The 23,263-nt window shown below is 41.1% G+C and overlaps 3 protein-coding genes across 4 annotated transcripts; 2 read left to right on the forward strand and 1 right to left on the reverse strand.

The window, feature by feature from the left end:
* Positions 1-3,391: 3,391 nt before the first annotated feature.
* On the forward strand, positions 3,392-3,700 carry LOC308291689 (ragulator complex protein LAMTOR4-like; the record flags this gene model as incomplete). The annotated part of the gene is made up of 1 exon (XM_080733798.1): positions 3,392-3,700. One exon carries the CDS (start codon positions 3,392-3,394, stop codon positions 3,698-3,700), a length of 309 nt encoding a protein of 102 aa, XP_080589924.1.
* A 2,750-nt stretch (positions 3,701-6,450) lies between these two features.
* Positions 6,451-8,540, forward strand: wfdc2 (WAP four-disulfide core domain 2). Its single transcript, XM_080733733.1, has 4 exons — positions 6,451-6,564; positions 6,805-6,948; positions 7,201-7,338; positions 8,089-8,540. The coding sequence occupies exons 1-4, from the start codon at positions 6,462-6,464 to the stop codon at positions 8,220-8,222; spliced, it is 519 nt and encodes a 172-aa protein (XP_080589859.1). The 5' UTR covers positions 6,451-6,461; the 3' UTR covers positions 8,223-8,540.
* Positions 8,541-9,597: 1,057 nt separating this feature from the next.
* Positions 9,598-22,111, reverse strand: pigt (phosphatidylinositol glycan anchor biosynthesis, class T). 2 transcript variants are annotated; one of them, XR_013962306.1, is made up of 12 exons: positions 21,958-22,111; positions 20,345-20,522; positions 19,906-20,033; positions 18,417-18,517; positions 16,576-16,750; positions 16,308-16,405; positions 15,648-15,804; positions 13,914-14,114; positions 13,238-13,403; positions 12,736-12,819; positions 11,229-11,963; positions 9,598-11,142 (listed from the first exon to the last, which is right to left on the reverse strand). XR_013962306.1 is itself a non-coding variant. In XM_080732520.1 (11 exons), the coding sequence occupies exons 1-11, from the start codon at positions 21,971-21,973 to the stop codon at positions 11,714-11,716; spliced, it is 1,554 nt and encodes a 517-aa protein (XP_080588646.1). In that variant the 5' UTR covers positions 21,974-22,111; the 3' UTR covers positions 9,598-11,713. The 2 variants fall into 2 exon arrangements, 1 of the variants encoding a protein (XP_080588646.1); XM_080732520.1 differs by having other exon boundaries at positions 9,598-11,963.
* Between the last annotated feature and the right edge of the window lie 1,152 nt (positions 22,112-23,263).

Below are 23,263 nucleotides of genomic sequence, written 5' to 3' on the forward strand. Positions count from 1 at the left end.
TAAGCAGGCAATACATCAATAAGCAGGTAATACATCGTCGAGGTTCCCTGGATGTTGAGAGGAAGGCAGGTGTTGTTGATTTTTTTTCATTGTTGTATTGTTTAAAACTTTTTTCTTTCCCGCTAATGTTTTGCTTAAAACTGTTTTTTTTTTCTGATGATACCTAGTACTGTCTGTCATTCAATGTTATATGAGACATAAGCCATGGCTTACCTGAGTTCCCTTTTAGTTGAGGGATGTCACCGAATAATCAATTTTCGAATAATCGATCGATTAATCAATAATCGATTGTAATATTTCATAATCGAAAATCGAAAAAGTTATTAATATTTTTTCCAGTTTTTTTTTTTTTTTTTATATACAATTTTTTTGGCTTAGTTAGTTAGTTTCAACGAAAATATAGGCTAATAATAGTATTAATGATAATAGTAAATGTCCATTGATTTATTATTCACACCAGCACCAACTGTAAACTGTGTAGAGTGAAGGAGCACAGCAGAGTGCCAGCTGCCTGTGCTACACACTCCCCTCCCCCGTCTCAGACACAGGTGTGATTGATTCAGGCTTGATTGTTTGGTAGCCATCATCAAAGAAAAGGGAAAACAGCGCCCTCTGTATTGTAAGCATCACAGAATCTGTTCTTGAGAGATTAGGGGAACAGTACACTGACACACTAAAAAGAAAGATGAAGAGTAGTAGTTAGGCTACCAATTACCTGAAGAGCCATGTTGTACATATGTAAATGTGCATTGAAATCCAGTTAAAAAAACGAAAAACAGAAGAAAGAAAAACGTTTTTTTTTTTTTTTTTTTTAAATGAAAAAAATAATAATTAATAATCGATTTTCGATTAATAATCGATTATTGCTATAGAATAATCGATTTTGATAAAGGTCCATTTCTGACATCCCACCAGTGAAAGTGTACTGTCATGAAACCGTACCTTTCCCTTTGCAAACTTCTAATAAAAACTTCAATCAATCAATCAATCAACACTGCATGCTCTCATTTCAAGGATAGTCCCTCTCTCACAGACACACAGGCATGCATGCACTCACTCACTCAAATGTACAAGTAGTCCATGGGCCAGACGGGTTGTCGGTATCAAAAAGGTGGCAAAGGTTACCATGCATTTTTGAAAAGCTCTATATCTGTAGATTATATTTTGGTATGATAACCCTTTCTTAGACCCAGCTAAATTGGTGTTATCAGCCGCTAGAGTTGGTCCCATTAACTTTACATTACAGGGAAAAAAAGCAAAAAATTAATCTGCTTTAAGTAGCATAAGAGGGGTCAAACTAGGGGGTTTTCATGATGCTGAATCCATTGCAAGCATCTGTTTAGCACGAAAAACATTCCTGGGGCTAAAACAGCCCCCACAAAAGTGATGACTCATCACTTTTCATCACTAAACCATAGTCTTTTTAGCCCAAGGAATGTTGTTTGTGCAAAACAGATGCTTGCAATGGATTCAGCATCATGACAAACCCCTAGTTTGACCCCTGACACCCCTCTTATGCTACTAAAAGCAGATTATTGTTTTGCTTATTTTCCCTGTAATGTAAAGTTAATGGGACACCAACTCCAGCGGCTGATAACACCAATTTAGCTGGGTCTAAGAAAGGGTTATCATACCAAAATATAATCTACAGATATAGAGCTTTTCAAAAATGCATGGTAACCTTTGCCACCTTTTTGATACCGACAACCCGTCTGGCCCATGGACTAAAGGGTGCACTGCCCAGATTCAAAAAGGTTTGAAAACTCCTGAGTTAGAGACCGGACGACTTAAGTGATATCCCAACAACAACATGCTGCGAGTCAGTGGCATATGTAATTTATCTTTTTTTTTTTTTCAAATGAAAACACTCGATAGCGATCACCAAAACTCCAACATAACCAAAACAGTTATATTGACACGCGTCAAACGGCAGGATGACAGCTCGAGTGACTTCCAAATGACAACATGTCAGCTTTTTTCCAAATATAAACACCAGCTAGCTAAGCTAGCAAAAAAACAGTCCATTTAAATTATCCACAACGAATTTAGTTAGCTTCTTAACATGTACATTAACATATTTCATGCTACAATCAATGTTTGTAAATTGTAATAATTAAATATTAAAATATCGTCTAACACAATTCCGTAAATATCGCATTTTGAAGAAAACCAACTTACCTCGGTCAAACTGGTTGAAGACGCCAGACGGTCGATGAACAAACTTGAGGTTGACGTCCAAAAAAGAAAGAAAAGCCAATAAACGTTCAAACTGCAGAAGTAGTGTTGAAAATGAAGCGACGAGACGAGTCTGTTGGGTTTGAAAACAAGCAGAAACGTCTACTGTCGAGCTGTGGTGATGCGAGCGTGACCGATGCCAAAGAGTCTCCGAGAGTAAGATGTACCTGGTCCGAACCTCGTTCCGTTGCCCGTTTCAAACAAGCCTAGACACGTCCTCTGTGTCGGAGACTCGGAGCTGTGGTCGTGATGCGACACCAAAGAGTCTCCACCGAGAGTAAGATGGACCGAACCTCGTTCCGTTGCCCGTTAGGTTTAAAACAAGCCATAACACGTCCTCTGTGTCGGAGACTCGGAGCTGTGATGACACACAACTGACAACAAAGAGCATCTGATGGACCCGACCGAACCGTGTTGCCCGTTAGGTTTGAAACAAGCAGGAAGTCCGCGTCGGAGCTGTGGACTGGTGATGCGACTGACACCAAAGAGCCTCTGAGAGCATCTGAGAGTAAGATGGACCGAACCTCACCAGACACCTGTGGCCTCCTGGCTCCTGCAACGCCATTGGCCCGCTGCTCACTTCGAATGTAGACACGTCAGAGCCCTCTAGAGACACGTGACTTGGTACGACCAATCAGCATGCGCTTTACCAATACTTTTGTACTTTTACTCAAGTACATTTTGAATTCCGGACTTTTTTATATTGCAGTACTGATACTTTTACTGAAGTAAGAGTTGTGAGTACTTTTTCCACCACCGATTTTATTTATTTAATTTTATCTTTCATTTTGACTTTGTTTTCAATGTCAAGTTAAGTTTTAGGCCTAATTATTTACCAACCCCTAGGTAAACAATTAAATCGAAAGTGTGTGTGTGTGTGTGTGTGTGTGTGTGTGTGTGTGTGTGTGTGTGTGTGTGTGTGTGTGTGTGTGTGTGTGTGTGTGTGTGTGTGTGTCGCTGCAGGCTTGTGAACTGTTTTTTTGACCATCGTGGGCGTGGCATAACAACAACAAGCTACAGAAAGTGATTGTTGCGGGAAAAGCAAACGTGAAAGTCACGTGAAAACACGAAAGGAGGAAATAAAACACAGAGGACAGAGCCAACTTTCTCCCTCCTGCAGCCAACTTGGATCCAGGAACTTTAACTGAGAATAACGATGGCTGCTGCATTGCCACAGGGTCTGGAGCTGGAGAGCATCCCTGACCAGCTTGGATACCTGGTGATGAGTGAGGATGGCGTGTTGGCTTCTGGAGGGGAGTTGGAGAACGACGAGCATGTGGCAGGGGTCATCATGCAGATGGTCCGAACGGCCTGCCGCTTCCCGTTGCAAGGTTCTGCAGAACCTCCCTTCAAACGCATGTCAATCACACTAAAAGGCTTTGTCTACGTAGTGACAGTGTCTGGTCAGAAAGTGTTTGTGGTAAAGCGTCAGAACAACCACCAGCGAGAGCCTGAGATGGTCTAGCGGCCAGCCAGAGTGGGAGTCTGGGAGATGGCGAAAGGAATGGCTCAGTCTCATTGACCTCATGGCTCATACAGGACTATGCATGGCATTGCAACAGGCCATGTTTTGCTCAGGACATTTACAGTTGGAGGATAAAGTCAAGATCATAACCGACAGTGACTGATTGTGGGGATGTATACCATCATGTACTGGACTATGCCCAACTGTCTGTGTATGACATGCAAGTCATTTTACTTTAAGTCATTCATTGTTGAGGTTCTGTCGATGTGCAGGCCAGGGCTTATGGCTGCACACTGCACTCATGCTCAGTCCTGCAGAATTGCCTAGCAGCTGTAAATGGGATGATTCATGGTGCAACATTGTTTGTCAAGAGTTTGTTCTAGTCACCATCTGTTGATCTTGTGTTTGTACAAAAGCTTTGACTAGTATTATTGCTAGTGTATTGTGACCCCCCCCCCCCCATCTCATCTATTCATTGCTTTATGGTGTATTTTGAGATATGCTTTAAAATTATTGAGAGTTGTTGATGAGAGTTGAAATAAATCTTGTTTAAAAAAAAAAGTCCAAGAGGTTTTATTTTTGCTTTTGATACTTTTACTTAAAGGACGACTTCACCACTTTTCAACCTATCTTCATATAATTGGTCCTCACTAATGTTCATGATAAAATAGCACATTTTCATCCTACTCTGCCTGAGTCTCATAAGGGCTTTTGGCAGTTCAGAAATCTGTCTACCAGTGACATCATTGATGGGGAATTGAAGTTAATAGAAACCGTAGTCTTTCTATTCCTGAAAATGTACTAAGCGAATAATAAAATCCAAATATTATTTTGTTTTTTAAACAAACTGACCAAACCCAGTATTGCATGGGTAACCTAAACCAGTGGTTCTCAAACCTTTTCATGTCAAGGACCCCCAAATTGACACTTATTAGCCCACAGACCCCCAGTTGAAAAGATAAGTCAGGGACCCCCATAAAAGAAGATTTTTACGGTTTGACATGCATTAGGCTGTGGACCCCCATTTAATGGTATTTCTATCTCTGAGACCCCAATCTACATGTAAAATCTATGTTAATTGACTGTATTTATCATGTCCCTAGGAAGAGTTCCTCTCTCTGTGTGGACAAACTGTCAGAGATTCTTGCCACTAGTGACGATCTCAATGTGACCAAGGAGGAGAGGGTGTTCTGTTTGAGGCTGCCATGTTGTGGTTAAACAAGTGTCCTACTCCTAGTACACCAGGAGAGTTTTTGAAAGGGTCAGTCACTTCTCTGTTTCACCTGATTTTACCTTGGAGAAGTCAAAGTAATGTGTCTAAAGCTTAAAGGAATGCTGTTATGTGAGTAGGGGCGTCACAATGGGGGGGAAGTGGGACTGAGTTACTAGGGCCCAAGGTGGAGGGGCCTGGAATTATTTTATACTTTAGCTATTGAAAAATAGCAAATCTACAAGCTTGCAGTGCGGCACGCACTCTGCTATTTTTGAAAAGTCGTGAAAATGTGTGCAAATCTTTTTTAAGCGAACATTTGTAACTCAAATTTTGCTTCTGGGGGGTCCCTGGAACTAAATATTTTGAGATGGGGGCACGTGGACAAATACATAACATTTTGGGGGTCCTTCAAGTGAAAAAGTTTTAGCACCACTGACATACAAACATAGGTTTTAAAAAAAAAACTTAGAAGGATTTGAAAAATTCCAATTTTTCACTATTTAAAAAAAATAGCAGATCTACAATCTCGCAGCGCTGTGAGCTATTTTTCAACAGTTAAAGCACACAATAATTGAAGTGAATCCTTGTACCCAGGGCCTAGAATTTCGTGCGAAAGCCCTGAATGTGAGTCCATGATGCTCTTTATACCACACATGACTACTGTGACCAGTGCTAGAGAGCTACTGTACCACTTGAAGATAACACTAGATGGCAATAGCGGGCGGGCTATAAAAGGTATGTAACAGCCTGTATAACACAATTATATGTGTTATACAATTATTTTTTGCTAAACATTGCTAACTCCTTATTTTTGTGTGGGGTTTCAAGGCCTGATTTAATAAGCTTTTTTATGGCAATTGCCTACTGTCACTTGTAGATGAAATATGTGCTTTCTGAATTTAGTTCCATCATTCCAACTTAATTATTGACATTTGACAACTATCCATTTAGTCAATAATGGTAACTAACTATACATAATTATGCATTTGAAAATAAACCATTCGTCATCCATCATTAACTGCAGTATCGCTGTGCGGAGCATCTTGAAATGCAAGTATACAATGAGTGGATGTTCCTTTTCTCTCTCTCTTACAAATTACCTCTGTTACTTGAGTTTTCAGATACAGTATGGTGTACTCTACTGATATCTGGGGATCCAGGATATTACATGAGTTTCATTACAAATAACATTTCACCTCAACATTTGACAAAATGGTGTTACAATACAAATTACTAAGTGGTTCCTGTGATGTTTCCGTAAGAGCTTTGCTTTTAAAATGGCAATGTTGATAGGAAGAAAAAATGTTTGGAAAGTAAAAACACAAAGACACAAAGAAAAGAAAAAAACAGTAATGAACCATATCCTCCCCTGGGGTTCACAATTCCAAGCAGCACATTTGCTGGGCATTTGCTGATCAACAACCAACAGTAGTTGAATGCAACTTGACAGGCACAGGGACCCAGTATTTTGTGCATTGCCCACTCTGCATGTTGTATTGGAGCATTTGTCCAAAGACAAGTATTCTTCAGTTGGAAGTAAAGCCTGCAATGGAGATGCATTCCTCTGCAGTTTGTGCATTGATTTTTGCACTATGTGGTTTTGCATGTTTGAATATAGTTTTCACTGCAGAAGCTGATGGCAATTCAACAGGTAAGTTACTAGCATGCATAACTCCTAATGAAAATACAAACTTTATAACGGTTGCATTAATATGGTGAGTCTATTGTTTTAGTTTGCTGATTTGTTTGGCTTTGCATTGTATGACATTAAATGTAGCCTACTTCTACAGCTTACCAATGTTCATCATTAATACAGAACTGAACATGATCCAAGTTTAGCTTTGCTTGTCGTGCTACTCTCTCATTTTCTCTCTTTCTGCCTCTGTACCAGTGATTCTCCCCAAACCAGGTCATTGTCCTAGACGTATGAATGTGATCCCATCAAAGAAGGGGTGTGATTGTGATGAGGACTGTCCTGAGGACCACAAGTGTTGTACCTTTGACTGTGGAGCGGTCTGTGTGCCTCCTGCTTTCTGTAAGTTCTGTAAAATGTTTTCTCATTGTCAGGTGTTTGACACCTCAAAATCTCTGGGCCAATGATACCAGTCATAGAGGTTAAGCCCATAAGGCTTGTCAAATGTGCTTCGCCTTGGCTTTGCTTTCTTTGAAGGGCAACAGAAAAGGTTGCAATGATTCAGTCAAGCTATTTGTCCACTCTATATCTGCTTTTGCTTCCGTTTCAAATTCACACATTTATGATGATTTGGGCATTTCTTTTCTCCTCAAGCAAAGCCAGGAGTGTGTCCCCGCAGACACTGGGGCTCTGGGATGTGTGCTGAGTACTGCTCTGATGATAGTGATTGCCCCAGTGATGAGAAATGCTGCCACAATGGATGTGGACATCAGTGCATCGCACCATACAAAGGTTGGATTTGGGCCAAATTGACAGCAAGAATGTTGCACGTCTCTAATATCTGCTGCAATGAGAGACCTTTTGTTTCTATGCAAAACAAATGTGCTGTTGGTTAACTAGAGAAATGGCTATTGTTGCTGATGGGCGGAAACCTTGTACGGTATGTTCAAAACTGTTACTTTTCAAGAAATGGAAACGCTAACCTGTGTTCTAATGGATTCAATGTAGTTATTACTTGTTTGTTAATACTTTATAAAACCCACAGACAGACTTAACTAATTCCAACTTGGCGTCCTTATTTTGGGCATATGGTTATAGGAGATCATTTTTCAAAAATAGCAGATCTGGGCCCGGATGGCTGGCGCAGCCATCTGGGCACCTCGGCTGGTAATCCAGCCTGACAGCTTGTTGCTGATCCCGACATCCTTTACTGTGTGTCACCCCCCATCTCTCTCCCCATCAGTCTACTGTACATCTATCAATAAAAGGCAGAAAAAGAAAGAAAAGAAAATAGCAGATCTGCAAGCTCACAGCACTCATCGCATCACGACTCATAGTGAGCTTGTAGATTGGTTGTTTTTGCTACTTTTACATCGTGACACTGTCATACGACCAAGTTTAAAATATTGCGTTCATTCATGAAAAAAACATAAAACTATGAAATATGGAGATACAAGGTTTCTGACCATAAAGCAACGTAAAAATGCGAAAATCTTGAGATCTTGTAACAGACACCGTGCCTCTTGCTTGTCTTGTCTTTAGTGAAGCGAGGTAAGTGCGCACAACCCCAGGGGACGCCCATGTGTGCCGAGTACTGCTACCATGATGGTCAATGTCCTGGGGAACAGAAGTGCTGCCGGACAACCTGTGGTCATGCCTGCAGCGAGCCTTGCTGATTGGACGATCAGCACTGACTGACATAGATATGCTTTATTCTGTCCTCCACTGATCATAAGTGAGCATTTGTCATCATTTATGGAGGATAGGACAAGTGGGGAAAAAGACACATTATGTATCTTACTAACATTTCAATACAACACTTTTAAAAGTCCAGTGGGTAAGAGTGAACGCTGTGACACAAAAACAGTGGACAGCACAGCCAAACAGTGACAGCATAATCTTGAACTTTGATTGGAAATGTACTGTGTGCAGTTTTGGTACTGGGCGTTTTGTATTTCTTGTTTGTACTTCAAGTAATAAAATTGTTTGTAGGACCTATAGATTTCCTGGTGTATTTATGACTTTGTTGTTAAGAGGTTTTCAGCTTCACAGCTGCCTCATATGGGATTTTTTGGGCAGGAGCTTTGCTGCAAAAACAAATGATGAAATGGGCCAAGAATGCAAAGTGAAAATTGGAAGCAAACCAGGCTGTTTTTAGATGTGGCCAAACAAAGAATTGTGCTGTCCTCATGTTTCAACATTTTTGCACCATTTCCTCACACATCTATAAATGTCCTCTACTTGTAGGACAAAATAATTATAGGTAGCTATTCACAATATCTTGCATTCCTTTTCAGTGACAAATTTGAGTCTACCTTATATGGTTAAAAATGTATACATGGCATTTTATTGTTATGAATTGCGGGTGAACTTAATCATCTATTGACTATATCTAACCACCAAATAGATTCTGAAATGTGCCGTTATGCTGTTTCCTGTAATATAATGACTATATTTAAAACCAAATAGATTCTGAAATGTGCTGTTATGCTGTTTCCTGTCTGGGCATACCTACTTGCCTGTAGCGAAAACATAGTTTGCAGCTAACTAGACCATCATTGATGTGGAATGCAGAAGGTTTTCCCCCCCAAATAGTTTTTCTTCCATTCCACGGTAGCACTGTACATGTGCAAGAGGAGAAATCGCTGACTAGCCAAAGACAGAGACTTCTGTGTTTGTCCGCCTCTAGGTCTGCCAGAAGTGGGGCCAAGTTTATTTACACACACTCAGGGACAGTAATACAGATTTCAACTCTTCTGCATTTCAGAAACAGTGCAAGGAAATGTGTAATATTTTGTTCCTTTATGTTATCCATTAAATATGCCCAGACATGAGCCTATAATTTGAATGTATTTATAAATCCAAATTCATATTGGATTTGAGTTTTTGGGGTATTTAGCATGTGTACTACTAATTCTGGCATTGCCAATGTGACTTTCAACGACACTATAGTCTCACATACAATATATTCATGTTCTTTTGTACAATTCTATTAACAAAACTACAACTATCAATTTTGCTTTTTGAGTTTATTTTAAATAAAGCCGTTTATTGAAAATCCAATAATACTCCAGTTTCCCCACAGCTCTTAACACATTCTCAGAGTGGTTAATAATTTAATAGCAATGAAATAAAGTTTTATGGAGTTTTGGTTAACAGAAATTCATGGCAATCTTCACACACTGCTTCTGAATTCTGAAAACAGAACTAGGTGAGAAGTGGCCACAACACATGCTGAAACTGCATCAAACTGAACAATGAGCAAATCAGTAAACAACCAGATACAAGCAAAACAATAAAAGGCAGTTTGTTAAGGAGACATTTTGCCAATCTCCACATTCAATCATGCATTCATAAATAGGCTCAAGTGTCAAAAATGTTTTAATAATTGTGGATAATTAGATACCTTTTTGTATGCACTGGGCATCTTCGACGAAGCAATTCAAACCCCACAAATACAGTACCTCCCATAATGCAAAGGTTGCTGAGGTGTATGCTCTTTTGTTATTTCACAATAAATATATGGTATTTTATTATTATGTACTGTGACATTAACATTTGTCAGGGACCATTGTCCAGTGAAGCAATAATTCCCTTGAGGTCATGCTTTAGTGTGATTATCAAAAGGTATTACTGGCTATCCTGTAACACAGCTTAAAAGTCAAATATGTTCAAGCCCTTGCTGTCGACGATTTAGGAGGACCTGCATAAAGTGCTTAAAGCACAAGGACACTTTGGTATTGGTATGGGAAGGGTTATGCAGTTAGTCATGATTTCAACAAGTCCAACAGTAAGATAAAGACCTATATTACCCGGCTTGTTTGAATGCTTGATTCTGATTGGTCAGTTGCTGAAATCAGCGGTCTGTTATTTCTGGATAACAGACCGCTCCGCTCTATAAAAGACGTTATAAAAAGAAGTTATCAGTCCGTCGGGATGTTATATATGGACACCCCCGCGGAGCCAGTATTTATCCCTTACATAGCTCCTTTGCACCATTGATGTATAATCCAAAAATGATGTCCTCATTGGCTTACATTGTACAGTAAGTCACTCTTTTAGCCTGTAAATGCAAACAATGCCGATTATGCCAATACAGAACACCACAAAACCCAGTATGACATTGTTCTTTTAAACCTTCAAACCAAACTAGGTTTTGTGATATAGTGGCAAAATCTGCTTTGAGTTTGTATGTGTGCCAAGAGTGACTTTGAGTTTCGCCATGCAATTTTAAGTCAAAAAGGACACCATTCATTTCTAATCAACTGTAGATATCTTGCCAATTGGAAAAGTTACACTATGACAAGCACAGTGCAAGAAACAAGCAGTTATGTATTCAAGATGGAGAAAAAAAACAAATACCTCTACCAAATTATTCTTGTGTTTTAGCTGTATGAGATTTCATTTTCAATCAATAAAATTTCAGGAAACTCCTGAAACCTTGTATTTATTTCATGTCTAGCATTTTCATTTCCTTATTGACTTATTTACTGTTCCTATTTCAATTACCCAAAGTGCAAATAAAACATACGTATAATGACTTTCTTTTCTCTCTCCTTCTTTTTACATGATTTGTTTGTTTTTTACTACTACTACCTAGCCTAGTTCCAGACCCTGAATCGCTAGCCACACCCCTTTAAGTTTTTTGTTTCGGCGAATTCAGGCTGAGTTTGGCTAACTACTACCAATAACCAGCAAAGAAATGGCATCAAGGAAATTATGGCTATAGTAGAGTTATGGCTTCAAAAGCAGATACTGAACAATATTGATGACACAAACAAACTAAACAAAAAACATTCAACCAGCATTGAGGTTTTGTGTTCTTCTAATATCGCCCCCATTGCAAAAAAGAACAAAGCTTTGGGTCCATCCACTTCCAACAGTAGAGCCCTTATCCTTCAGTCCACATAATCAGCAGTATCGATACTTCTTCCCTACAAAGAGGCGGGGAAATGTGCTAAATCCATTTCCATCCAGTTCAAAATAAATTTCCGTGTCTTCTTTTAAAAAGAAAAGAAAGTTTGGATTTAAAAGTTTTTTTCTTAAAAACTTCCCAGTGCACAAAACAGTTATTCCCTGAATTTTAGAATTGACCAGTGCATTAGCCAAATGGCTAACCTCCTTAGAAAATGGGGGTCGGGGTCTGGTTTGCATGTTTTTCTTTGTTTCAGATTGGTGGTACTCCCCTCATTCTGCGGATGAAGTTGGCTATTCGTTTGGCTAGACCTGGACTGGGCTCCTCGACCTGGAAAGTACGAGTAAGCAGGTTGTAAAGGGAGCCATATCCTACGGCCACCACAGTGCAGGTGAGGCAGATGACGTTGTAAGGCATGCTAAAGTCTGGAGTGGGAAGGTTGACCAACAGAGGCTCTGTGTAGACACGCATGAAGTAGCTGGACTCTTCTTTACAGGGGAAACTGTGAAGGAACATGATGGAGGAGAAGCAGAGTGTGAGGGAGCAGCAAGGGTTCAACACGCTGTTGAAACATTCTCAATAGTGATTCACACAACATTTGGAATGTGTAGACAGTAGATACTGGTGGTAAGTAAGTTTTGTATGTGTCTATGGAGATAACATAACTCTAATAGACCCCCAGGTGTGGTTATAATATGCAAATATGTCTTCCCTGTGTATTTTTGGATTCTTCCTGAAAGCTGAAAGCCACTGAGTCAAAAGGCCCAATTGAAACACACCGATTTAATTACATCATTAAATCACTGACCGCTTTACCACGAGTTTCCCCAAGTTATCCCATATGTCCAGGATGCCAGGCCCGAGTTTCCCAGAGTTTTGAGCCATTTTTGGAAACCTTCTAACTACTAGGCAAAAATTGCATGTTTAACCCCCATACCAACCCCATCTGTCAAACATGGCAGCTTTACATATGATGAAAACATAATGGCTGCTATCTCATGAATGCCTGAACGGATTTCCAAGCGGATTTTTTTTGTTTGAAAGCTGTGAACAGCGTGCACACATCTAGGCATGGGCGTGCAATATCCGTGCACTATGCACTAACATGGAAGTCTATGGAGATTTGTGGCATCCTGGAACTTCAAAGAGATTTTAAAAATGCAGCGAATGAGTTAAAAAAAACTATTTAAGAGGAGAAAGACATTCTCAATAGTGAATAACAACATTTGGAATGTGTAGACAACAGTGTGTCAACAATGTACAGCTATTCTTACAAGCTGCTGAAGAGCGGGCGTTCCTGAGTGGCGTTTGTATCCATAGCAACAACACTGGGCACAAGAGCGCTGATGACAGAGGACCTGAGTGAGAAACGGACAGCTTTCAGTCATTATTCTTGTAATTTTAAAATGGTACCTAAAATTACTACATCTTAAACATGATTAGACATTCAGATTTAAAGACTCAATGTATGTTTTCCATTTAATTTCTAAAGCCGTTAAAAATTATTCAGTTGTACACGGCCAAAATGCACAACGAACAGGATAGGCCACAACAGATGTCTACCCATTTAAATAGTCAATAATTAGCCCAAATGTATTCATGGGACACCAAAAATCGTAGTTTATTTCATCTATTTTCACATTTTTAGCAGAACAGCTGAACTATATATATATATATATATATATATATATATATATATATATATATATATATATATATATATATATATATATATACACATACATACACATGTATATATAAAATGTAGACACACACCCGACATAGAATCCGTGGTTGGGGTCAGGGGTGTATTCAGTCCACTTCAGCAGAGCCCTTTCAAACTCCACAGTGACCTCTGTGACAGAGTTAGGAGGCAGCTGGATCAGCATCTCCAGGAGGTGTGGTCTCAGACGGTCCTTAGACGGCTGGTAATGGATGTAGCCTGGTACACAATTGATGTCCATTTAATACTATATTAGACAGTACTTTGTAATGGTTTTGAAAAAGTGCTGTACAATAATGACTTCAGTCCATACTGCCATGCCACCATCTCATAGTAATGAATGTTGTTGTTATACCATCATCATTATTCGTTTTAAAATGGATTAACAGAAGAGAGAGAGAGTGAAAGACAGACAGACATGGTGTTTCACTAGGCAAGGGAAACAAAGCTTTACACTAACACGGTTCATGTACTCCTCCTTGTGGTTAAAATTTGAAAGTGCACACAAATTTCCTCATTTCCAAAAACAAACACATGTATTATAGAAAATCCTCTGTGTTCATTTATCCATTTGTAACTACAGAATTGCACAAAATGTAACCTTATGGATACATTTGGTTACATCTTAACAATCTGAGAGTTAGATTAACACTGGGTATTTCACTGTGTTTTACTATATTATATGAGCATGCCTGTGCAGGTTATGTTGGGTTTACTGGAAACACTCACTGGGCTTGTTGTCTTTGCCTTTGCTGGTGACGGTCAGCGTGTGGATGTAGAGGCGGAGGTACCAGGGCACGGTGTCCAGCAGCAGCACAGGGAAGGCCCTGTAAGGGTGGTGGTTGTACATCAGAGTGTGGATCTCCCCCGTCTGCAGCCCATAGCCGGCCACATAGCGTTCAGCGTGGAGGAGGGGGCGCAGCATGTCCCCTGCACGGGACGGTGGAGATGAGACATTAAGTATTATTCAACCTGTTCTGTTGTATTGTTACTATACTGTGCATGCCTTGCAGAAACAAACTTTACAGTATTATCCGTATTGCTTCCAAGATCATCGTGACTTCCCACACCCACAGTTGCTGATATGAACAATAAGGCCATCACACGCTTAGCACTTTCAATAACAAATGACACTGATGACTGATCGTCCCCTGTATCGCTACTTCGACCTCATGCCATCGGGGCGAAGATACAGAACTCTGAAGTGGAAAAAGGTTAGTTTTAAGTAACAGGAGTTTTGTCTTCTCGCCTCGGCCATTGCTGCACTTAACGAACTGCCCCGCCCCGTCGATAGGATGGGTTTCTGTGTACAGTGGGGACCTCATATTTTGTCTTTGAAGAAGGGGACAATAAAGATTATTATTGCGACCGTAGGTCGCAGTTTAGTATGTGAACGGTCACAGCTTGTCCGTATCTCTGTCTATAACGCCTGACACTGTGGTTCACCTGACACATCACTGTGACATCACTGAGTGTCAGGGGAACCACTCAAACAGAATGGGTTTGCCGCTCTGACATCACACTCTGACTTCACTGTTATGTCAGGGGAACCACACTAACATAATCCCTTTTATGCCCATACATGGAGATCCCTGATGTCATCAATATTAAGCCCATATCTAACAGGACTTCATATGGGAGGCCACACCGGCCACATGCACATACCACATTAACAGAATCCATATATGGCCAAAACAGCCCATATCTGTGTGGCTGGTTCTACAGACAGGGACCTCAATGTATTGGCATAAAAGGGACTGTATGTATGATGTCAGATGTCATAGACGTCATAGGACTTTCACATAACGAATAACGGAGTAAGAATGTTCTTGCTCTCACAGCATATCTCCATATACAGTATATGGATCTCCATATATGGGTACCAGGGGTCTCCATATATGGGTAACTAGTCCGATATACATCACTGGCCAGATGGCCAAGACATGGCACGATGTCGCCCTGAGGCGTCTTACTAGTTATTATTATTCAAGATTCAAATTGTTACATAGACATGAGACAAGCAAACGTAAGTAGTGAGAACAACAATAACAAAGAAAAAGAGCAACTATAGTACGAAAAATGGCAAAGTGTATATTATAGATTATAAGATATAATGTACATTATTACATTGAAGGTGCAGTGTGCATGGTTCCCTCGTCCACTTGTGGAATTATGATCTATATGCATCTGTGTACTAGGTGCGCAGTGTGCAGTGATTATTTAAAGCTAGATTTATAGGCATGTTAAAGGATAACATGGGAGCATGTTGATGTTTTAAGGTATAGTAGTCTTACATTTGCTTGCTATCCAAAGAATTTTGTGCATTTGGAAAATACTTTCAGAAGCATCTTGTTAGTCTAACTAGATGGATATTTTCTATTCAGGTATCTGAAATAAACCTAACATAACATTGAAACATGTATTTCAAATACAGAACAGAAATACTGGCCATATTTTACTCACCATCAGTGAATTTCCAACGCAGCAGCATGTTGAGTGAGCGCAGGGAGCCAAAGGTGGATGCCTGGGTCAGGTCGTAGACTGCATAGGTCCTCCTGTCACCCAGCACTACAGCCTGGCTCAGCAGGGGAGTGGCCGGGGTCAGGTCAAACTGCTCCCCCTGCAGCCCATACACAGCATTACAACTAAGAACATGCTCATACCAAAGCTCTTGCAAATTGTGGTTCTAAAATCAATATTTTTCCAGAGAATTGTTAGATATCCATTGCATATAACTTAAATTAATTTCTTTTGGACAATGGGAATTTGTTTTATTTGTATCCATATTTGCCTATTATACAATGATGATAAAGTGAAATTGTTTGCGACCGCCAGGTCGCAGTTACTATCAAAACCTCCACCGTCTGTCAGTCTGTCTGTCACACGTCACACTTTTGCCCTACTCATATCTCCACCACCGTTGCCCCGATCGATGCCAAACTTTGCACACACTCTCCTTGGCTGCCTTCACCCCTCATTTCTCACATGGCCCTCTTCTAGAGCCACCATGAGGCCGATTCTTGCAAAACACATTTTTGGACACTGCTCCTACAGATTTGGCCCTAAAATCACATTGAGAGGATGACGACAGCACAGTATCAGGGGAGTTCAGTCACCACTAACCTGTGGGTTGTCTGTGATGTCGATGTAGACTTTACTGGAGGAGGCCAGTGGGCAGGCGTCTGTCAATGTCCGAGAGAACATCTTGAACAGAGACCACTCTGATAAAACGAAGACATACATTCAAAGTCAAAGAAGTAAAACATGTGTATAACCCACACTACAAATATAAGACTATCCTGAATCAATACTGCTGAATGTGGACACTACAATTCTATATTACATTACTGAAAGATTACACCAGAAGAGTTCCTCCAGTGCCTTCTCTCACCTCGCTTGCCCTGTCCTGAGGTGTGCAAATCGAAGACCACGTTCAGTGTCTGCCGGAGCTCCCAGGATGTGCTTTTGCACTGCCAGTCCTGACATACAGGTCTGATGTGCACGGCTTGCGAGTGGAAGCTACTATGGAAGAGTTTCTCTGACTTCATCAGGACAGCCAGACCAGCCTGGATGAGGGAGAAGAATGAACAGTGCATTTTTAATAGATGGTTCGAACGCCATGTGAGTCTGATGGCTTTAAAGACTATGACTCTCACTCACTGTGAGGGGCTTCGTTTTTTTTCCCTTGAGTGCAGCATACATTTTGAATTGTTTTCAATGGGAGTGACACTTATTTACACCACCATGCTATAAACAGCAGCATTGCAACGAGACACCGAATTGTCTATTCTGAAATAAGCCATGCACACTTGTTTGTTTATCTGGCCATCTAGAGTTGAAAATTCAACTTTGGATAAAAAGCTATGCTCATCTCTGAAGAATCACTCTACCCTCAAGTGCTCCCAGATGAATGTTTTAGAAGAGAGCCTTGCCTTGAAGAAAAATTGTCTAAAGTGGCATCAACACATTTTAAGTGCAGGGCCTGCGAAAATGAAGGCAAGGCTGCCTTCATTTTCGCAGGCTTGTGCTCAAATGCGTTCTGCTTGGCACTTTGTAATGTGGTTCTAGGAAAGCAGATTACATGTTTAAATCCAATGTTTTTCACCACTGAAAAGGCTTGCATGTCACCCCAACTGCACTCGTTATTTCTTGAACGCATTGTTGGCCATCTTTTTACCGGACAGAGGGGGAAACGAAAGGTAATGCAGACTAGACTCTACAATGCAACATCCTACCAGACTTTTTTCTCACTGTCAACTCGTTTGTCGGCTCAATTCTTCCCTGTCGGAAGCATGCCTGCGTGGAATGCACAGAAAAACAACAACCTCCTTGTGGCCTCCCTTGGACGTGCGCATGTGCGGGAGTAACATAATAAAATAGCATTGTGATACGACTTGTCATTTCGATTCATTTTCAATACATAAATTATCGTCATATATCGAGTAAATATCTTGGTAAATACTGTAACATACCCGTAATTGCCGGACTATAAGCCGCGGCTTTTTCCCCATGTTTTGAACCCTGCGGCTTATACAACGGTGCGGCTTATATAAAGATTTGTACAGCTAACGGCCAGTTAGTTAGTTTTACAATGGTCTTTAACAAGGATTTATAATAGATTGATACAGCTAACGGCCACCAGGGGCACTCTAGCGGGAAGCAGGAAGGACACCTGCGGCTTATAGTCAGGTGCGGTTTATATATGTAAACGTTTGTTTTTTCCCCTAAATTTAGCTGGTGCGGCTTATATTCATGTGCGGCTTATAGTCCAGCAATTACGGTAGTTGGGATTGATTCTGCCAAATAGGCTGCTCAGGTTTTTAGGCGCTTCTTTCTGCCATAATGTGAGGCACTGCTGCTGCAGAATGTTGTGTATTGTGTTCAATACAAGGCAAGTTGAAAAAATAAAGCAGTTTTTAATAGTCTGTAAGCTATGTAATCACCGGTAACAGGGCGGACAACGGTTCAGGTCTGGATTGGATTTTGAGATAATGCCAGGTGACAGGTCGGACCCAATTGGACCCATTGTAACAATATAACATGTAAGCCGATAAATAGATTCTCTCCTGATTAGACGACACACACACACACACACACACACACACACACACACACACACACACACACACACACACACACACACACACACACACACACACACACACACACACACACACACACACACACACACACACACACACACACACACACACACACACACAGTATATATACCTTGGTGCCACATGGCAAGAGTTTCTTCCAAGGGGTCAGATTTTCAGTGCAGACAATCTCACGTGGCAGGGTGGCATAGCGAAGGAAGCTGTGATCTGTGACTGAATGGAAAATCCCACAAAATATATGTACTATATAAACATCATGCAATGTGTGCTTTGCGAAAGGGAGCTTAGTCAGCTTACTATACATTTATATTTATTAATAATAATGTTTATTTTAAAAGCATCTTTTATCTGTATGGGTAAACACTTTACAATATTGTATGTGTGTGTGTAAACTAACAATCACATGTCAGGGTTTCCTGCAGGAAAAATAACTTGGCCAGGGGGGACTCAAAAGCATGCACACCGGAAAACCTTGCTTAATTAATTAATTAATTAATTAGCTTAATTAATATGACTTTTTTAATTAATTTGTATTATTAATTCTTATTTTTGCCCCATTAATGAGTTGGTGTGAAAAAGGAAAATACAACTACATTATGCTATCATTATTCACATTTATTCAACATTGTGTAGCAAAACCAGTTTAGCTACTTTAACCCTGTACATCTGCTATTTGAAAATAGCTGATCTACAAGCTAACAGCATCACACAGCTAAACGCTGAGAGCTTGTTTATAGGCTACTTTACATTTAAGTACCTCTACGCTCTTATTGTGTTTTGAAGTCCACCGACCGGCTCTTATTTTGAAGCCTATAGACCGCGGTAACAGGTACCTAGCTTGCTGATGATGACCAGTGATCGGACGTTATACTATCGTCGGTAGCGTATTGGCGCTGCTATTTTTAATCTTACACATTAAACAAATGTAAATAGTCAAGCTTTTCACACGGAAGGCTTTATTAAGCAGAGCACCCGCACAAAGTCCTGTGAAACTAACTCACGGAGTGGTGCGTGCTTCTCTTGCAGTGTAGCCTACACAAGTTCACAACACAACACATCCCTCCTGTGCTGGAGTTAAATAGTTAAAAAGTTTTTCTACGTGAGTCGCGGGTAACGGCCAGGATTTCTACCGTGGAGGAAAGGCTCAGGGCTGCATTGTGCCTAGCCACCCTCTCCTCCGTGAGGAGAAGCATGCTTGCGGGCGGCGGCACAGCGCAGCGTAGTGTAGGCGAAATGTGACGTCCATCTACAGTATAGTCCCAAATCACAAAATATACTATAGTGGTTTTAAAAGAAATCTATATATATTTTCCGCGCACCGTTAAAGCCCCGGTGAACACTCTCCTGTGACGGTGGGCTGCACTGGACATGTGTGTGTGTGTGTGATGAAAACAAGCATGCACTGGTGACGTTTAGGGCTTTTCGCTATGCGTCTTGGCCAGACGGTAAAGATTTCAGGACAGGCGCACGCATCGCCTGGCTTATAAAGTGCTGCCGGAAACCCTGCATGTATGTGTCAAGGAGAGGGGTAGGGGGTGGGGACTGGTTTATGGAAAGGGATCTTTTGTGACGTGTCAGATGTATGTGGCCTTGGAGCTTACCATTTCCTACACCTAGTGGTTTGAAGGAGGCGCTAGGCTGAACGGTGTTGGTGGAGTCAATGAAGTTGAGTGAGGCACAGAAGATCCCTGAGAGAACATTGGTCAGCTCCTCCCATGCACCATCCACACTACAGGTAAGAAGAGTACAATGTTCAAAAATAGACATGATATACCAACATCTTTGTTGAGACAATATCGGCTGGTGAAATGAAAGGAAACTAATGGCTTCCCAACTTGTAAAAGAAAAAATGGTATGCTTTGGAAATTTGTCTACAGTAATGTAAAATATGAATTCTAGTCAAGGCGGGGTAAACCAGAAATTGACCCAAGACTAGAACCCTGGTGGACCCCAGTAAGCTAAGTACCGGTATATAGGGTTTAAGTTGTTAATTGTTCAGCCCAACAGGTTCTTTCGATACACTGAATACACCATACTCACTCAGTGACTGTGTCCTGGAACCACACCCAGAGCTCAGCCCCAGGCGGGGAGGGTAGGAAGGGCTGCCCCCACTGCATAGTCCTCCAGTAGCCCTGGGTGAAGGAGATGTGGAGCTCTCGAATTGAAAACTTGGAGATCACCTGGCCCAGCGACTTGGGGAACAGACGGTAGTGGGAGACTGCAGGAAATAAAAATCACATGTTGTATTTCGTTATTTTTAGACACCGCTGATGATTAATTCAACAGCTACTATTATTGTGTGATGGATGAATAAATAAAAGGGAGCAGATGATCAAAGATTATTTGATAACGGTATTCAGGAATGATGTGGTTAACATTCAGAAAAGCTGCTGGGTGTGTGCGGTGTTGTATTGCTCTTGTCACGTGGGTAGTACCGACGACCCATATACTTTCTGACCAGTGTCACACCGCGGCCTCTCATGCACACAGGCATACATTGATGCCAAACAACCCCCAAGTTCACCCCTCAACAAAGCTTTAGTGTCACAATAGGGTGATATACTGTATATTATACATTAAACAGGCATTGACACTAAGGCTTGCCCACCTGCCCCCGGCAGGTAGATAAAACGTCAGGGCAGGTAAGTTTGCTTTCAGGTTGCCCGACCGGGCAAGTGCTCATTTGAGAGGGGACACGAAGGACAACACGAGATATCTGTCTAAACACCTGAACATGGCCAGTGTGATCTGTCTTCTGGTCTGTAAAATGTAGAATTAGAGCACTATTTACCTATAATGTGCTGTTTTTACTGTGGCTACTGTGTGAAACCATAGACATAATTAACCATAGCTACAGTATGTAGGTATTTGGATTTGGAGGTATTGAGGTGTGACATTTTGTATCGCACAGGCCCAGAAAGTATAGAAATAAGTGTTAAATTGAGCAGTTATTAAAATCTTTACCTATCATTTTATAATGGACGATTTACTTTTCGGGCAAGTGGGCTTGACCTTTGGGCAAGTAGAACATGACCTGTACTTGCCGGAAGGGCAAGTGCATCTGAGACCTTAGTGTCAACCCCTGCATTACTGCACCAAATTAAAATAAATGGGTTGTAGTAAAGTAATTCTGAACCAACAGTATTGTTACTGTAGCTCAGTGGTTCTCAAAATGTTTCATGCCAAGGATGCCCAAATTGACACGTATTAACCCCGCAGACCCACATTTGAAAAGGTATGCCGTCCCCTATCAGAGAAGATTTTTACAGCTCTAGCAGTGATTCCCAAACTTTTTAATTTCAATGACGCCCAGTTTGGCATGCATTAGGCTACAGACCACCATTTAATGAATGACATTTCTAGCTCTGACACCCCATTAATTGAATTGTATGAATTGCGAAAAAAGGGACCCCAATTTAAACAAGCCCAAAAGCTTTCTTGTGGTCTTTATCCTTTTAGCTGACCTTGTATCAATGAACTGTACTGTCCAGTACATTTTCCTTTGCAAACTTCTAAGAAGGTATTAATTTATAGCAAAATCAATGTTAACTGGAACTCCCACAAGGACCGCTGGGGGTCCCCGGACGGCGGGCCGGACCCCCACTTTGAGAACCAATGCTGTAGCTAGCTGCTCAGTGCTCTCACACACACACCTTTATTTCCCCCCATGAAGTCTGTGTCCCATATGGTGCGGAACTGGAAGCTGGCATAAACATCCCCAGAATGAAGCGGCCTGATGACCAACTCCTCCTGGAAGTCGTCTTCAGTCGGCAGTGCGAATGGCAGGGGAGTGACTTCAGGTTGAGCGGTGGCCTTGTTGTTGTCGCTGGGAGCATCGTCGGGAGTCGCTGCTTCCTCAGCCTCGGCTGCTATCCATTCGGTGGTCGGCCGGCTTGTTTCGGCGGCTACTGGCGTCTCGTCTGCAAGCTTATTCTCCACAACGCTGTCCGTCTCGCCAACGGGGGCCGTTTCTTGAATGTCTGCGACAACAAGCGTTGTTGTTAAATGACAAACAATGAACAGTAGAGCCGGGAAGCTGCACCTGCACGCAGCCATTTTTACACTGATATCAGTAATCGTCTACTTCCTTATTGAAACGTCACGCGCCCCGGTCAACCAATGGGCTGCGGAGACACCGTTGGTTGTACTACTGTGCATTTATGACTGGACTCAAAATATATATTTTCCTTTTTTATTTTCATAGTAACACAAAGACAATATCTGCATCACCACCATATATTATAATAATTTTTGAATAATTATTATGTGTTTGCACTTTAATTTCTCACATTAAATGATATCTAATCTGACCATAATATAATACCACACACAATAATACATTTGTTGTGCATGTGGGTGTGGGAGGGGGGGGGGGCTAGACACGGTGGACTCGCCTGTTGGCCGTAATGCATAACTAAATTGACCAATTAGGCTACCACCATTTCTCGATTCATTTATCACAGTCGTGTCGTGGTACTCATTTCAATCAGGCATGTCATACTCATCGACCTAGTCTACCTATACACCTCCCCCTATGGAGTGAATCCTGTCAATTTGACGACATAATAGATGGTGGTGCAGGCAGACAGACAATTTAGTAGCTGGTCTTTTGACTAGTACGTTAACACCGACTGGACACAGCTATAGGGGCGTCATTTGGGTCATCAGGGGATGGCAATGAATGGCCACCAATAGTGTTCACATTTTTGCCTCAAATAAATTCAGTTATTTTATGCATATTTTATCCAACTCATCACAATCGATGCCTGGTTCTCTACATGTGACACTTGTTATAATTCTGATAAGTGCATGCCATATTTTACTGTATGCAATTTATACATTATGTTTTCTTCGTCTTCTTTTTCCCCCTTCGCTATAAAATAATGTGTGGGTCTATGGTAACTTATTTTTTTTGCCAACCCCTATTTCTTTCTGAAATTACGCCTCTGTGCATCAGTG

Source organism: Nannobrachium achirus (assembly GCF_963921795.1).
Source record: "Nannobrachium achirus genome assembly, chromosome: 9".
Lineage (NCBI taxonomy): Eukaryota > Metazoa > Chordata > Actinopteri > Myctophiformes > Myctophidae > Nannobrachium > Nannobrachium achirus.

Coding starts and splice junctions, on each gene's coding strand:
- wfdc2 (XM_080733733.1), top strand. CDS start 6,462: ATGGAGATGCATTCCTCTGCAGTTTGTGCATTGATTTTTGCACTATGT. Junction 6,565..6,804: donor AGCTGATGGCAATTCAACAG/GTAAGTTACTAG, acceptor CCTCTGTACCAG/TGATTCTCCCCAAACCAGGT. Junction 7,339..8,088: donor GTGCATCGCACCATACAAAG/GTTGGATTTGGG, acceptor TCTTGTCTTTAG/TGAAGCGAGGTAAGTGCGCA.
- pigt (XM_080732520.1), bottom strand. Junction 14,115..15,647: donor GCGTTGGAAATTCACTGATG/GTGAGTAAAATA, acceptor CGTCCCGTGCAG/GGGACATGCTGCGCCCCCTC. Junction 12,820..13,237: donor AACCACGGATTCTATGTCGG/GTGTGTGTCTAC, acceptor TTTCTCACTCAG/GTCCTCTGTCATCAGCGCTC.